Below are 13,704 nucleotides of genomic sequence, written 5' to 3' on the forward strand. Positions count from 1 at the left end.
GAAACTGGGGGCCCCGTTCCCCCCCCCCCGGTTGTGTTCATTTTGAACAATTATAGGTTATAAATAAACTAGCTTTGCACCCTAGGATAATAAGGGGAAGTAGTGGGAGATAATTAAGCAAAAAATAGGAATACTCACTAGTTTTGCAAATGTGTAATATGAGTATTTTGTTGAACGCACTGTTTTATAATTGGCTTTACTGCCAGGGAATCATACGGAAGACGCTTTTGGTTTCGCGTTTTGTTAAGATTGACCTTCCCGAGGCGCCGTAGCAATGATAAACATTGACAAGCAGCTGTTCTTTTAGTATTACGTTACAGAGCTCACGTGTAAGATATTACTGCGTGAAGTGTATAAAGGTGTTGTAGCAGATACTCATTTCTATCACTAATAAAGCAATGGAGCCTGTTATAAAAATAAATTCTGGTAGGTAAAATGTTCGTGACGTTTGTTTTGTCGTTAAAATTAATGTCGACGTATTTCAATTGGGAACAGTTGTAGGCTGGTAACGTTTGGCTGCTGTTGCGTCGTCTTGCTTCAGTTTGATATAAAGCCTGTTCTGTTTTCTCTTCAGGAGCGTCGAAGTGGGACATTCGTCAGCAAGTCTGGGACTATATAGAAGAGAACAACCTGGCCAACTTCCCAAGGCCCGTTCACAACAGAATCCCAAATTTCAAGGCAGGTTAAAGCAATTTATGGAAACACTTAGAAAAACGTCTAAATCAAACACACAGTGGCATTAACGTTAACAACATAGAGGACTAATATTTATTGTGCATAAAGACTTATATTATAGTATATAGTATATCACACTTTATGGAGGACTTGATTGATTACTTTAAAACCAATAGAAGTCCCCAGGTGACCCACTTGAATGACAAACTACACACTTGGAACGTTACAAGTCACTGTGTTGTTACCTATGTTGGGAAAGTAAATGAACATGTTCATTTTGAATTAAATGCCTGTTTAAGTCAAATCATTGCTAAACCAGTGACACTAGGTTATCATGTTTGCATAGCAATTCTTGACTCGCGTTCTTAAATGGTGAATGTTTAATGGTTTCCCTGTTTGTGCATCTCTGGATGTTTTTATTGTGTATTTAATGGCCAGGCTGCAAATCAAGCATGCAACAGGCTTGCAGACCTGCAGGTGTTCAAGTCCAGCCAGACAGTCAAAATAAACCCAGACAAACCCCAGCAGCAGGCACGCTTTGTCACTCTGGAAGTAAGTCTGACAAAAAGAAAACTATCATCAGTCCTTGTTCCCTCCTCTTCTTTCAACCAGGGTGCGTTCACAGCCTGTGCCAGGGTGTCTGAGCTGCAGGAGTTCACCCAGACAGCCGAGGTGAAGGTGGATCCTGATAAACCACTGGAGGGTGCCCGGTTGGCAGTGCTACAGGTAGCACTGCACTATGTGAAAGGCACCAAGAACTGCAGTGCCTCAGGCTGTAGTACAGAAATGCCTTTACTCTGTCTTATCCGCTTTTGTAGATGTTATGTTACATCTCCTGGTTCACTTCATAAAGTAACATACTGTATCAGGCGCATCAGTATTTTCATCTGCTGACTTTGAATCTACTTAATATGTGTTATTTCTACCATTACTCACTCAATATTTCCAATCCAGTATCAGTCATGCAAAACAACTGTTAATTTCTGGTGGATCATTTTTGGGATGATCTTCACAGGCACAAAAAACATTGCTGGTCCCAACTCCTCGTCTTCGTACTGGTCTTTTCAATAAGATTACTCCTCCCCAAGGGGCCAGCAAAGAACAGCTACGTGTATGCTCTTCATCCCAGGTTTGAGCTTGCACATTTTTATGAACATTTTCAAACAGAAGTTCATTAGGATTCAGAGACCCCCACATTTAACCTACAAGTTTTTTATCTTCTGCCCTCTTTCTTTAGGGTGTGAAAGACTTCAGTGTGCCTGTTGACCTGAATGCGAAGGTGAAGGTAGACCTGCTGGTGATCGGCTCTGTGGCGGTGTCAGAGAAAGGTGACTGTTATTTGGAATATCAATACTTTTAAGTACTGAGAGTCTAAAGATATTGCAGTTTGCCTCACAAACAGAAGATTACTTGTTACCCTGGTGAAAATATAAGTAATGTAACAATATTAATTAGTTCATCAAAGTAATGTTACTTTTTGATTACTTTGATAAAAAAAGGAAAACAAAAAGTCCAGCAGCACTTGCAGTGTTTTGAGCAACTTTAATGAGAAGACCAATGCGTTTTGGCATGAAGCCTTCGTCGGGGTTTATTGAAGCCACACAACAAAGAGTCCTATAAATAATAAAAATATAAGACATGGCTGCTTAGAGCAATGTGTGATGATTTGACTGACAGACAAGCGGCAGTGCAAAGTCAAACAAGAGAACCAATCAAAACAACATTTAATGCATGCCACCAAATGAGTGGAGCCATTCTAGATGTAGACACAGATCCTTGTTAGCCATCGTGCTTATGATGGTGTTGCACTTAAATATGTCTCAGTGGCTTTGCAGACAGAATGAATATTATGCTAACCTTTTGACCCAAAACATTATGTTCAGATGTAACTCCTTTGTAATTACCAACATTTTTGGTAACCGTAATTTAATTACATTTTTTTTTCTCAGTAACTGTAACTAATAACAATTACATTTATTTTGTAATTTAATTATAGCAGCTACAATTTGCAGGCTCAAAATGTGTAGTCTGTGGATACTGACTTTGCTAAACCAGGACTTTTAAGATACACAGTAATATGTTGTTGACACTATGGATAGTGACAGGAGACTGAAGGAACAGATAGTATGACAAAGATATTGAGTGATGTTAAATGCTGTTTTGTGATCAGTGGGGCACCAGGACACACAGTCAGGGAGATCTGAAGAATAACAGAAATGAAAGCAGGGGCAGATGTCCCTAATCAGATCCATTCTGCTTCTTGTGTGTTCTACTGTGTTATTCCCTCCATGAAAATTGTCCCATCACTCACAGTGCATTTTGATTCTCATTTTCAAAGTGCCTGAGAGAGGTGCTGCAATGCTGCGGTGAAACAGACATGTTTACTGTAATGTATACGTTTCCAAATTGCTCCAAATTGTTGCTGTACAACACCACATGGTTTCCATTGTTGCACAGGACCCATCAATGTTCGCATCAGACTACTGGCATTGTTTTTATGAGTAGAAAACATTACTGCTGCTGCCCTCAATGTGTATGTCAGTGTATCATATTTGAGTTCAGTTTTTAGATTAAAATTCTGTTTTTGCACCTTATTTTAAGTTGAATGTAATGCACATGTTGATTATTCCTGATTTACATGAAGTGAATCTGGGCTCAGGGAAAATGTTGTCTCATACATGCTGTGTAGACCATCTGTCCCTGTATAACATAATCCAAAACCTACATTTAAAATGTGTTTGTGGCTTCTGTCTCCCCCTGCAGGATTTCGGATTGGAAAAGGAGAGGGCTATGCTGATCTGGAGCATGGCATGATGGTTTCAATGGGAGCTGTGAATGAGTCTACTGTGGTGGTTACTGTTGTCCATGACTGCCAGGTCAGTTCGCTTATATGGAACTTACTGAACAAACTCGTGGTTTTGTGAAACTTGTCCAGCACATGGGAAATTATTGTTTCATTTAGACAGTCAGCAGTTTGACTAACATTCTCAAATAAATATTGACAACACTGACATTCAAAATGCTATGAAATTGTAAATAAATAAAATCATATCCGTAAGTAGCAAAATAAATAATTTTAACTGGAAAATATGATTTAAAACTATTTCCCTTTCCCTTTATTCTTAAAATTGTCAAAGATCTGATGGAATACAACTGTTTTTCTAATACTAATTATTTCTGCTTTCAGATTGTGGACATACCAGAAGAGCTAATAGGAAGTCATGACCTGACTGTGGACTACATCCTCACACCTACCAGAGTTATTAAAACCAATTGCCCATTACCCAAGCCACAGGGAATCATCTGGACTAAGGTAAATTTAAAAAACCCTTTATTTGGTGTGCAGTGCTACTGTAACTTCACAGTATAGTTACTTCACAGTGAAGTTGATTTAAACAGGCTCCATAATGACCTAGGGGTTAAGGCAGCAGCCATTAACCTTCAACATCCCTGGTTTGCATCTGGCCAGCGACCTCTGTTGCTTGTCATTCCACGTCTCCCTCACTTTCCTTGTCATCTCTCCACCAAATGTGTCCAATAAAGGCTATAAAATGCCCCAAAACATAACTAAAACAAAAAAGGAGTTGGCTTTAAAAATCCACCAAGGTAATGGACAATAAATAGTTGTCTTAAACTTTGTGAAAGGCAAAAATAAACTAATCTTAGCAAAATCTGAACCATTGTGTTAATCTTTTAGAAACAAACAGCATTTCAGCATCAGACAGACTGAGGCAGACTCACAATATATAACGGTATAAACAAAAAAGCACTGTAGCCCTTGTTACCACTGTGTTGTATCACAGTAGATACAATGTTTGTGTAGAAACAAAAAGCCCTTGTTACCACTGTTGTATCACAGTAGATACAATGTTTGTTGAGTGTAGCTCCTCTCTTCAGACACACTGCCCTCTAGTGGGCATACAGTGACACCACTGCTGCATTCATTCTGGTTGGATGTGTGCATTTCATTTTTGTCTTACAGATAGTTCACAATTGTTAGTAATGATATGAGTTAGCACTGTAATTTGTATTTACAGTACATACTATGCATACAAATAATGCACTCCTAAGGCATACAGACAACCAGTTATCAGATACAAAAACAAACTTCTAGAGAAAAATAATCAACACATTTATTAACTGTGTGAGTATACTTTTAAATTCATACTTCATTTTCTGTTTGGACCTTAAACTTCTGATTTTCTGACACTGTGTATTTTCTACCTGATGATTTGTCTCTAATTCAACATGATAAACATGTATTATTCTTATCATCTGGAGAGTTTGTGTGTAACCTCTGGGTTTCCTAAAGACATGCATGCAAGTAAACAGGACCGAGTGACCTCACAGACAGGAAGGCCATGTCTGATCATCAAAGGCTCCTCTGCCCAGCCATCTTGGCTCTGCAGGGGCAGGGGAACGACAGGTCACACAGGGCAGTGTAAAAACAATAGCCCCGTATATCCTTTACAGGACTGGTCAGCATCAAAGGCTGCCAAGACTCTTGAAGACCCAACAAATCAAACATCTTAACATTCTTTATTTTTAACTGCTTGGGAAGTGAAATGTCCTGCTGCTATAAAGATAGTTTACTATAGATTTCTATAAGATGAGCTGTGAGCAGGATGGAATAATAGCAATTAATAAGTCAGCTTTTGCTTTGTTAACTCATCTGTAGGTTTGCTTCATTGGCTCTGAGCAGGCCTGTGTGCATGCTGTGTGTGAGATCCCTCTCCTTTCAGCTTCACTGAGCATGTCCAGTTTTGTGTCTTCAGCTGGACACAGAAAAGTTGGAGAAGATCCCCATCCTAAAGACGCTGCGTGATCTGGAGGAACAGGCTGGAAAGGACGTAACACTGGGGGCGGTCCCTGCTGCAGCTGAGTCTGATCTGCAGATTGGTCAACCCAAAAAACAAACCAGACGGAGGGCAAGGCAGAACGTGCAGCAGGATGCTGCAAGAGAGTCCAAACAGGAGAAAGGACCAGAGGGAGAACAGAAAGCTAGACAGCGCCCAGCTAGGGTGAGGAAAGAAAGCAGAGGAGATGGCAGGGGAGGTAATGAGGGAGAAGACGAGAGAGGAAAGGGTAAAAGTGGGAGGAACATGAGGGAGAAGGGCCCAGAAGAAGGAGGAAGTGAAGTCCCATCTCAACGTAAACTCCCGCTGAGTGTGACCACAGTTTATCTGGGGGGGATCCCTGCAGGGCTGCGTGTCAGTGAGCTGAAAACTGCCCTCAGAGAGAGGGAGGTCGCTCCGCTGAGGCTCACCTGGCAGGGAGCTCAGCACAGGGCCTTTCTGGACTACAGTGATCCTCAGGCTGCAGACCAGGCCCTGGAGTCTCTGCAGGGTCTTAGTCTGAATGGTCACAGTCTGCAGGCTGAGCTGGCGAGGAGCCAGCCAGGAGGCAAGAGGTCTGGACAGCCCAGTAGGAGATCAAGACCATCAACAGCTATAAAATCTAAAACCGCACCACCAGGTACCAAGGATGACACCACTGAAAACACTGAGCAGTAATAGCAGTCGGCCAGAAGTATTGATTGAGGAACAACCTCAAATGCCTTAGGAGGAGTTTAGTTGATTTTTAATATTTCTGGGTTTATTAGAAGAGGACCTCAGATATATGACCCATAGACAAGTGACTGCTAAGGCTAATGAACACAACATATGAATAAAGTATGCAGCTATGACACCTAAAAATATGAGAAAAGTGCTGAATCCCAGCATCATAACTTAGTACGCTAGAAAAGTATTTTGTACATAATATTGCACAATACTTAACCATACACATATGTGCCTTGTTTACACACACACACACACACACACACACACACACACACACACCTGTTGGTCTGTGTCCCAAGAGCTTTCACGCCTTGAAGGTGATTCTTCAAAATAAACTATAGATATTAGTCTTGCACACCTAAGACTGTATATACAGTCTTTTTGTTAAAATGCTAATGTTCATTTTAGTTCAACCACCAACTAGCAGTATTACCTCTTCCAAGAAAGTTACAGTATGTTGTCAAACCTGCTTGCTAAAAAACATCGAGCCAAAGAAACTGGTCACTTGTTGCAGATAGTGTGACCATGTGGCCGTGTTACACACTTTATACAGTCCTGATACTTCCCAACTTCATGAAGTGTGAGCACTTGACATAGTTCTCACCAGATCTGTAATATTTGGATTGCTCTAAAAGCGTAATGTGTGTGGGTTTTTTTGTCTATTTTGTTCCATTGCCATATAGATGCAGCCATGAACTTAACACGAACATACTAGCAAAGGTTTATGCCATTTTGGTTACAGACTGCAGTAATATAATTAATTTAAATGGCCACAATTTAGTTGTGATGACTCATTTTGAAACTAGCTTGAAAAACCAGACCTTGTAAATTACCCAGGATTTAGGCATTGTCTAAAAATCAACATGTTTATCTGTAAGGATGGAGGTGTAGACTTTACATATCTAAATCAATTTTATTTACAAAATAGCACTTTTGGAGGATTGTATAACCTCATTGAAGCTTTGCTTTTTACCCAGTATAGTTTTTCTCATAATATTTTGGAAGTAGACATTGTGCATTCAGCAATATTTATGCCTTTACTGATAAAAATCACTTGATGGCTTTTGGTTAGGTCAGTTTGATGCCAGTCTCATTTAATGAACGAGGGAAGCCTGGATGACCTGTTCTAGTTCTATGCATCAGTTTGTAACATGTTATACAGTAACTTCCTGTACTAAAGGGTTTGATCATACCTGTTCAGTCTTAGTGTCTTTTTTAAACTGTGCAGCATCTCACTTCGATTTTGACAAATATTTGAGGATTATGGTCACTGAATTTTTGTTTGCATCTCAAACTACAATCAAAAATAACATTGTTCAGCTGAAGAAACAGCAGTTTAAGGTCAGAAATTACATTTAGATATGATATCTCAGACCACTGACTGGATTTTGACAAAACTTTCTGGGGTGACACATCTCACAGGGGGCTCTGTCTGCATTAGTCCAAACAGAGCAAGCGGTTAATTTAAACTTTTGTAGCAGAAATATTATTCACATACAAACCACTTAACCAGCACCCAATAACCCCTTATACTCCTAATGTACTGTATATCTTTCTGTTTTTGCACGACTTTACCTGCTATGTGATCAGTCTTGTGTCTGCAGGGCTAGAGTAGTGTCCTGTTTTCACTGACGTCTGGATTGCATTGAGACATAAGCACACAGCATGTCTGTCTGCACAGCGCAGGCCTCGGGCTTTTTATGGAGCTGTCATCCAAGCTTGGCCGGGGAACAGCTGTGGAGCCCCATCTCTCTGCCTGAGTCCCGCCAGAGCACTGAACCTCGGCAAATGTCATCAATTTGTTAATGCGCTGTTCCAGTGCTGTTACCATTGTGCTCCGTGGCATGCTCATTTTCCTGGGGTTCAGTCAGTGGTCAGTGCTAAGATGTATTTCTGCACCCAAACCTCAACAATACGACTTGTGAAATAACTTGAACAGGAAGATATTTACAGCGGAGTTAGTTTATCTAACATACAATAGGTGTGGATCAGAGTAATCCAGTGAACTGGACTATACTGATGCTCCCAAAATATACTGCTGCCCGTCATGTTTACCTACAGTACATGAGAAGCCTCTGTTGTTGATTTGCAAATTAATAGTCTATTACTTCGTTACTCTTAGCCTTTGATTCAGATATAAAAAAACCCAGCAAACCTCATGGTTTTTGATTTTGAACTTACTATAATCCACAAATAATAAGGAATCCGAAGAAGTGCATTTAGGAAAACTGGCCCACACGCCTTTTATATATAGCTAGTGGATATGTTTTATCCCCATGGCGCGATAAGACATTCAGGACTTCACCTATTATTAATTATATGAGTTCATTCTTTGTGTGATTTGTAGAAGTTGCATAGGCCTGCATGTGGGGACAACCCCTGAGCTAGTCGATAGGTAGCCTGTAAAAATGGATTTAGATCAGCACCATTTGTTATGTTTCCACTATGCAGAAATCGTATTTGTGTCAAAATGCTTTTGAGGAAAACAACTGCACAACAACCCAGAGCAAAGGATTTTCACCCTGACCTCTACATCGGACTTGTTGCGCCTTCATTACTGCGTATACGCTCAAATAGATCGTGTTAGGAGACACTATTCCAAACCATTTATTTTAAAATCTACATAATTTAATCGTTCATTAATGACATGTGTCCATATAGCTATCGCCAGATTATGGACTTTTGGCTTCATCCTTCACTGAACCATCACACAAGACACCGTTTTTACTCCTGCTGTCATAGCGCGGACCTTTATGGTTTGGTTTCAGTACTGCTAAAAATGTGGTCGATCAAACTCATTTTACCCCTTTTTATTTAGTTAGATTTGTTTAATTAAGTAATTAGTTAATTAACGACAGGCCTATACATTTATATAAGACTCCTCCTGAATTATTATAAATACACCAACATGACAAAAATTGCCCCAGTCTTTCAATACTGTTAATTTGCAGAGGATTATGTAATGCCTTCACTGTAGGGCTACAGTTTGTTTATAGTGACCCCCCCCCCCCCTCCCCACACAAAGCACAAAATAAATGATGGGTGCGTGATAAAATATGTCTTGTTTTTGTGGATTTAGGCTTAAATAGCCCACAGATATATTTTACTTCTTACAAATGATTTGTTGTAATATAACCTAAAGCTCTCACTGATGGAGCCTCGCTAATTTTCCTAACAGTATATAGGTATACAGTGCTGAAAATAATGCTCTACATATATCTAACACAAACGACATAACAGTGCTTACAACATATCCTCAACGGTCTTTTTAAAACAAATATTAAGCGTTCTGACAAATATTGCCAATAAAGCATACACCTCCTTGGCCAATTCGCCTGAAATTAAAATATGTAGGCCTACAGAATAAATAAAACGTTGCGCTTATAGGCTATTCAAAAAGTGCCTTCATCGTTTTTACACAGTAAATATGGACACACAGTATGTATGCAATGTCCATCATTTTTCATTTCAAAATTAAACGTTGATAAGTACGTCAAAAAAAGACCCTCAGCCTAATTTGTAAAAGAAAAGTAAAAACGTTAGACTGAGAAAATGGAAGGAAGTGTGCATTTTTACATTGGCCTACTTAAACAGTAAGAAAAACAAACAACACAAGTGAAGTGGTGGCCATCCGCTTTGCAGAACTAAGTACCAAACAGCAGCAGGGATTCATACGCGCAGTCTCTACCCCGCTGGTCGATGCTGATGGCATGAAAAGTTTTTCTTTTCTTTTTTTTTAACTATTATTATTATATATTATTATTATTATGTGGTTATTTTGTGATTGACCAGTCTCCGTGTCTTCGTCGCTGTGCTAAACAGCACAGAAAAGTAGTCCGGTCTACTGGAAGCAGTGAGCTCTCTCCAGGGCCATGCCATGCCTTGGTGTCTTCTCAGTGGTTATTTTCACTTGTTTGTTCTTATTTCAGCTCACTGTGCCCGGTGGCTCAAGTCTGCGACGCCGTCCTCTGCTCTGCAGACTGTCCGTGGAGGCATCACATGACGCACGGCTTGATGTCCTGGTAGGAGACCTGTTGGTGGTGGTAGTACGAGCCGCTGCCCGGTGAGTGCATCGCTGAGGACGCCATGGCGTTGAACGAGAAGACGAACTCCTTTCGGTCACACATGCTGGGAGACTGGGAATGGTACCGAGGAATACCTGCAAATAGGTATTTTAAAATATGGGTTAAAACAAGATGATGTGCAATGTCACAAGTAGGAGAACTTTGCTTTCCAATTTAAATATATCTTCTCAGTTTCTAAAACGGTTGTTTTAGGTTCTGAAAAAAAAATCTAAAAATAATATAATTTTATTATATTTATAAATACTTTCAATAGGGTTTAGAAGTTAATTTTTCACTTTTTCTCTTATTATTAAATGATATACATTTCCTCTTACAGCCGCAATATAGCCTTAAACTTAATTGTATGGAACTATTAATAATAAAAGAGGTATTAACATGAAATACTAATAATAATAGTAATAAATATAGTATCTTAAAATGTGTAGATTGTAAAACATTGATGGTCGCGGTACTTATACAAGACTGACACGTTTCCTTAAAAATTCATATTTAACCAAGTTTAGAAACACTTTTCACTCAGCCTGTTTCACTAACTAGAATCCATGTGGATTGCTCACAGACCAGAGGTCCATTTGACATCTAACACTGGGACGGTAAAGAGGGAGGCGGACTTTCAGGGCTAATTGACAGGGGCCCTCTTGCACGCCAGTCCCGGAGGACTGGGGGCCTCGGGGCAAGGCAGGCTGGACCTAACCGCGCTTGTTTGTCTTGCCTAGAGTTTGGCACGACTCTCCTTGCGCTCTTTTGCCTCTTTTTCTGCTTTTTAAAAACCTCTTCCAGAGACCGAAGTCGTGCGAGTTTGAAACATCTGATACCTGGGTTTTATTTGGGGTCCTTCTGTATTCTCTTTAATTAAAAGCAGGACAATGACGAATCTTATGTGGGAAAATGTGGTTTCTTTTAGCTGCATCATTTTCCTTAATGGTCTTAATTTGAGTATTTCTTCCGTTTTGTGCCTTGGAGATAATCCCGTGTTTAGAAACGGCAAACTGCACACAGTGTAATTCATAAAGGTAACACACTCTGAGGATGCTCAATGTTTTCATCATTACCACAAGAGCATGAAAATTACCAGCCTTGACCATATACAGAAAATATTGTTTACTTCCTCTAATAATTTAATGGTTTGGTCCAGAAGGGAATTGGATTTGAAATCTCATTGAATCTAAAATATTTATCCTGCTCTTCACTATTTTCCCAGATGTTTTCTTCAGTAAATCATCTGCAGTTTTACTCAACATTTTACAGTTTTGTTAAAGTATAGAGGTGACATTCATGTAACGTAGAAGGCCTATAGAGCCTACCTTGTAAATCTGTGGTACTGTGCCCGTTCTGGTGCAGGTAAGACTGGTCTAGTGAATGTGTGGGCAAGCTTGGCTGCAGCGGGTTTGCCCCTGGATTACAAGGAGACAGAGGCTGCTGCTTTATATAGGAAGCCCCGTTATTCAGCGAGGCCGAGGGGGCCGGAGCCCACGCCGAGGCTGAGCTCGAGTAGACTGGGTGAGGCTCCATGACTCCCCCGCTGGTGAGAAGAGGGGAGGCCGAGTTGTCGTGGTGGGGATAATCACTCCCAGTGGATCCTGTACAACTTCCCATGTAGGAATGTCCACTGTTGGTCGACAAGTGTGACATGGAGTGTCCGGACAGACCCATGCCCTCCATGTTACCTGCCAAGTGTCCATTCATCATCCCAATCCCACTGTCCAGAGACAAGCTGTTGGGCGGACAGGATAGGCCCCCGCCGCTCCCCTGGAAGTTGTAGGACTCGGGGATGTGGTTGAATCCCAGGCCGTTCATCATGCTGTACATAGGCTTCAGCGCCTGGCACTTGCGCCTAAAACCTCTGGGTCTCCTTCTGAAGGACCCTTCCTCGAACATAAACTCACTAGCCGGGTCGATAGTCCAGTAGTGGCCTTTCCCCGGCCGGCCGAGGCCCTTGGGCAGCTTAATGAAGCACTCGTTCAAGGACAAGTTATGACGCACAGAGTTCTTCCATCCTTGGTATGAGCCTCTGAAAAACGGAAAGCGACTCTGCAGAAACTGATATATTTCACTGAGCGTCAGGCGCTTGGTTGGAGAGCTCTGGATAGCCATGACTATTAAAGCTATGTATGAATACGGGGGTTTCTCTGGTCGACGGATCCCTGCGTTTGTCTTCTTGGCTTTCGTAGTGGAGGAGGCGGTTTCCATCACCGCCGTCTGCCCGTGTGGCTTCTCCGGAGCAGACATCGGGCTGCTCTGGGCAGGAGTCTGCGCTGGGGGCTGCTGGACCTCTGCCGTCATTAGTTAAATTTAGTCTTCGAGATGGCAAACAAAAGTTGTTGTTTTCCACCTAATAACACTACAAAGTTTGACACGAATTCGCTGACATAAAGAGCCAAAAAAGAACTCTATACGCAAACGGAACGCACAAACCAAAGGCGCGACTGACTTGTGAACTCTGATTTCTTCCTTTTGATTCAGCCCCGCAGCAATCTGAAGCCAGACCGCCTTGTACGCACCGTCCGAATGGGAGAAGGAGCAGAACAGGAGCCGCTTTCCACTTCAGTTGGTGTGTTGTCGTGCGTCCGAGGAGCTCACTTTTTACTTATCTGTTGCCATCAGCGCATTGCAAGCTGGATGTCTTGGCAATCGTAATCTTGAGACCCGCCCAGTTCCCCTCCTACTCCAGTGGTGGGCTGTAAGCATGCACATCTGTGTGCCTTCACTTTCAGGAAAATGTTTTTACCTTCCTTACAATGAATTTGGGAATATAATTCCTATATAACCGGTATCATCAGCTATAGAGCAGAAAGAAACCCAGAAGGTTAAGAATGTATTAAATGATCATACAGTAATGACAATAACTATCCTGGTCAACAGCTTTACATTTCAAATGGTCGTGTTTTCTAAAAATGCCTTATTTAATTTTATTCTTATTTTGACACTGAATGCTCGAAACTGTGTAGACTCTCACACCTGCAACGCAAATAGTATCTCCCCATTTCAGGCCACATGGCCGACGCACCAGCCCGCAACAGGTCATATGGCTATGTTGTTATTAAACGTGATGAAATACTTTATGAAACATTTCTAGTGTATGAAAATCAATTAACCGAAGAGCATATCCCTCATATTGAAAACCACCTTCCTGAATTCTGTAAAAAAAAATGGACAGGAACATGGGCAGGATGTTTATACAGCAAAATCTAAACATTTTCCCTGGCCTTCTTTAAATAAAAAAAAATCAAGCAAAAGCCCCTTTAGATCAGCTAATACTCAATCTGATGCGATATGCCCAACTGTTCGCGCCGTCTTGTGTAGATGTTGGACGTTGTTACACACGAATATTGTTTGTGCAGTGCAGTCATAATATTTAGACGCAGGAGGAGTGAGGTGGAAGC

General features: G+C 41.1%; 2 protein-coding genes across 3 annotated transcripts; one reads left to right on the plus strand and one right to left on the minus strand.

The window, feature by feature from the left end:
- Nucleotides 1-243: 243 nt before the first annotated feature.
- Nucleotides 244-7,428, plus strand: mthfsd (methenyltetrahydrofolate synthetase domain containing). Of its 2 annotated transcripts, none has more exons than XM_020609411.1 (8): nt 244-426; nt 575-678; nt 1,114-1,227; nt 1,691-1,804; nt 1,913-2,003; nt 3,439-3,551; nt 3,863-3,988; nt 5,451-7,428. In XM_020609411.1, exons 1-8 carry the CDS (start codon nt 399-401, stop codon nt 6,186-6,188), a joined length of 1,428 nt encoding a protein of 475 aa, XP_020465067.1. In that variant the 5' UTR covers nt 244-398; the 3' UTR covers nt 6,189-7,428. The 2 variants fall into 2 exon arrangements, with proteins under 2 accessions (XP_020465067.1, XP_020465058.1); XM_020609402.1 differs by lacking the exon at nt 1,114-1,227 and adding an exon at nt 1,288-1,401 and having other exon boundaries at nt 245-426.
- A 1,847-nt stretch (nt 7,429-9,275) lies between these two features.
- On the minus strand, nt 9,276-12,899 carry foxf1 (forkhead box F1). The gene is made up of 2 exons (XM_020609422.1): nt 11,626-12,899; nt 9,276-10,395 (listed from the first exon to the last, which is right to left on the minus strand). Exons 1-2 carry the CDS (start codon nt 12,602-12,604, stop codon nt 10,232-10,234), a joined length of 1,143 nt encoding a protein of 380 aa, XP_020465078.1. The 5' UTR covers nt 12,605-12,899; the 3' UTR covers nt 9,276-10,231.
- Nucleotides 12,900-13,704: the final 805 nt, after the last annotated feature.

This window comes from Monopterus albus, unplaced genomic scaffold (assembly GCF_001952655.1).
Source record: "Monopterus albus unplaced genomic scaffold, M_albus_1.0 scaffold4.1, whole genome shotgun sequence".
In the NCBI taxonomy this organism is placed as follows: Eukaryota; Metazoa; Chordata; class Actinopteri; order Synbranchiformes; family Synbranchidae; genus Monopterus; species Monopterus albus.

What these genes read in the sequence shown, in the direction of transcription:
- foxf1 (XM_020609422.1), bottom strand. Translation starts at nt 12,604, where the DNA reads ATGACGGCAGAGGTCCAGCAGCCCCCAGCGCAGACTCCTGCCCAGAGC. An exon ending in CAGTACCACAGATTTACAAG is followed by an intron (nt 10,396 to 11,625) that starts GTAGGCTCTATA and finishes ACCTATTTGCAG; the next exon opens with GTATTCCTCGGTACCATTCC.
- mthfsd (XM_020609411.1), top strand. Translation starts at nt 399, where the DNA reads ATGGAGCCTGTTATAAAAATAAATTCTG. An exon ending in ACAGAATCCCAAATTTCAAG is followed by an intron (nt 679 to 1,113) that starts GCAGGTTAAAGC and finishes TTTAATGGCCAG; the next exon opens with GCTGCAAATCAAGCATGCAA. An exon ending in GTGTATGCTCTTCATCCCAG is followed by an intron (nt 1,805 to 1,912) that starts GTTTGAGCTTGC and finishes CTCTTTCTTTAG; the next exon opens with GGTGTGAAAGACTTCAGTGT.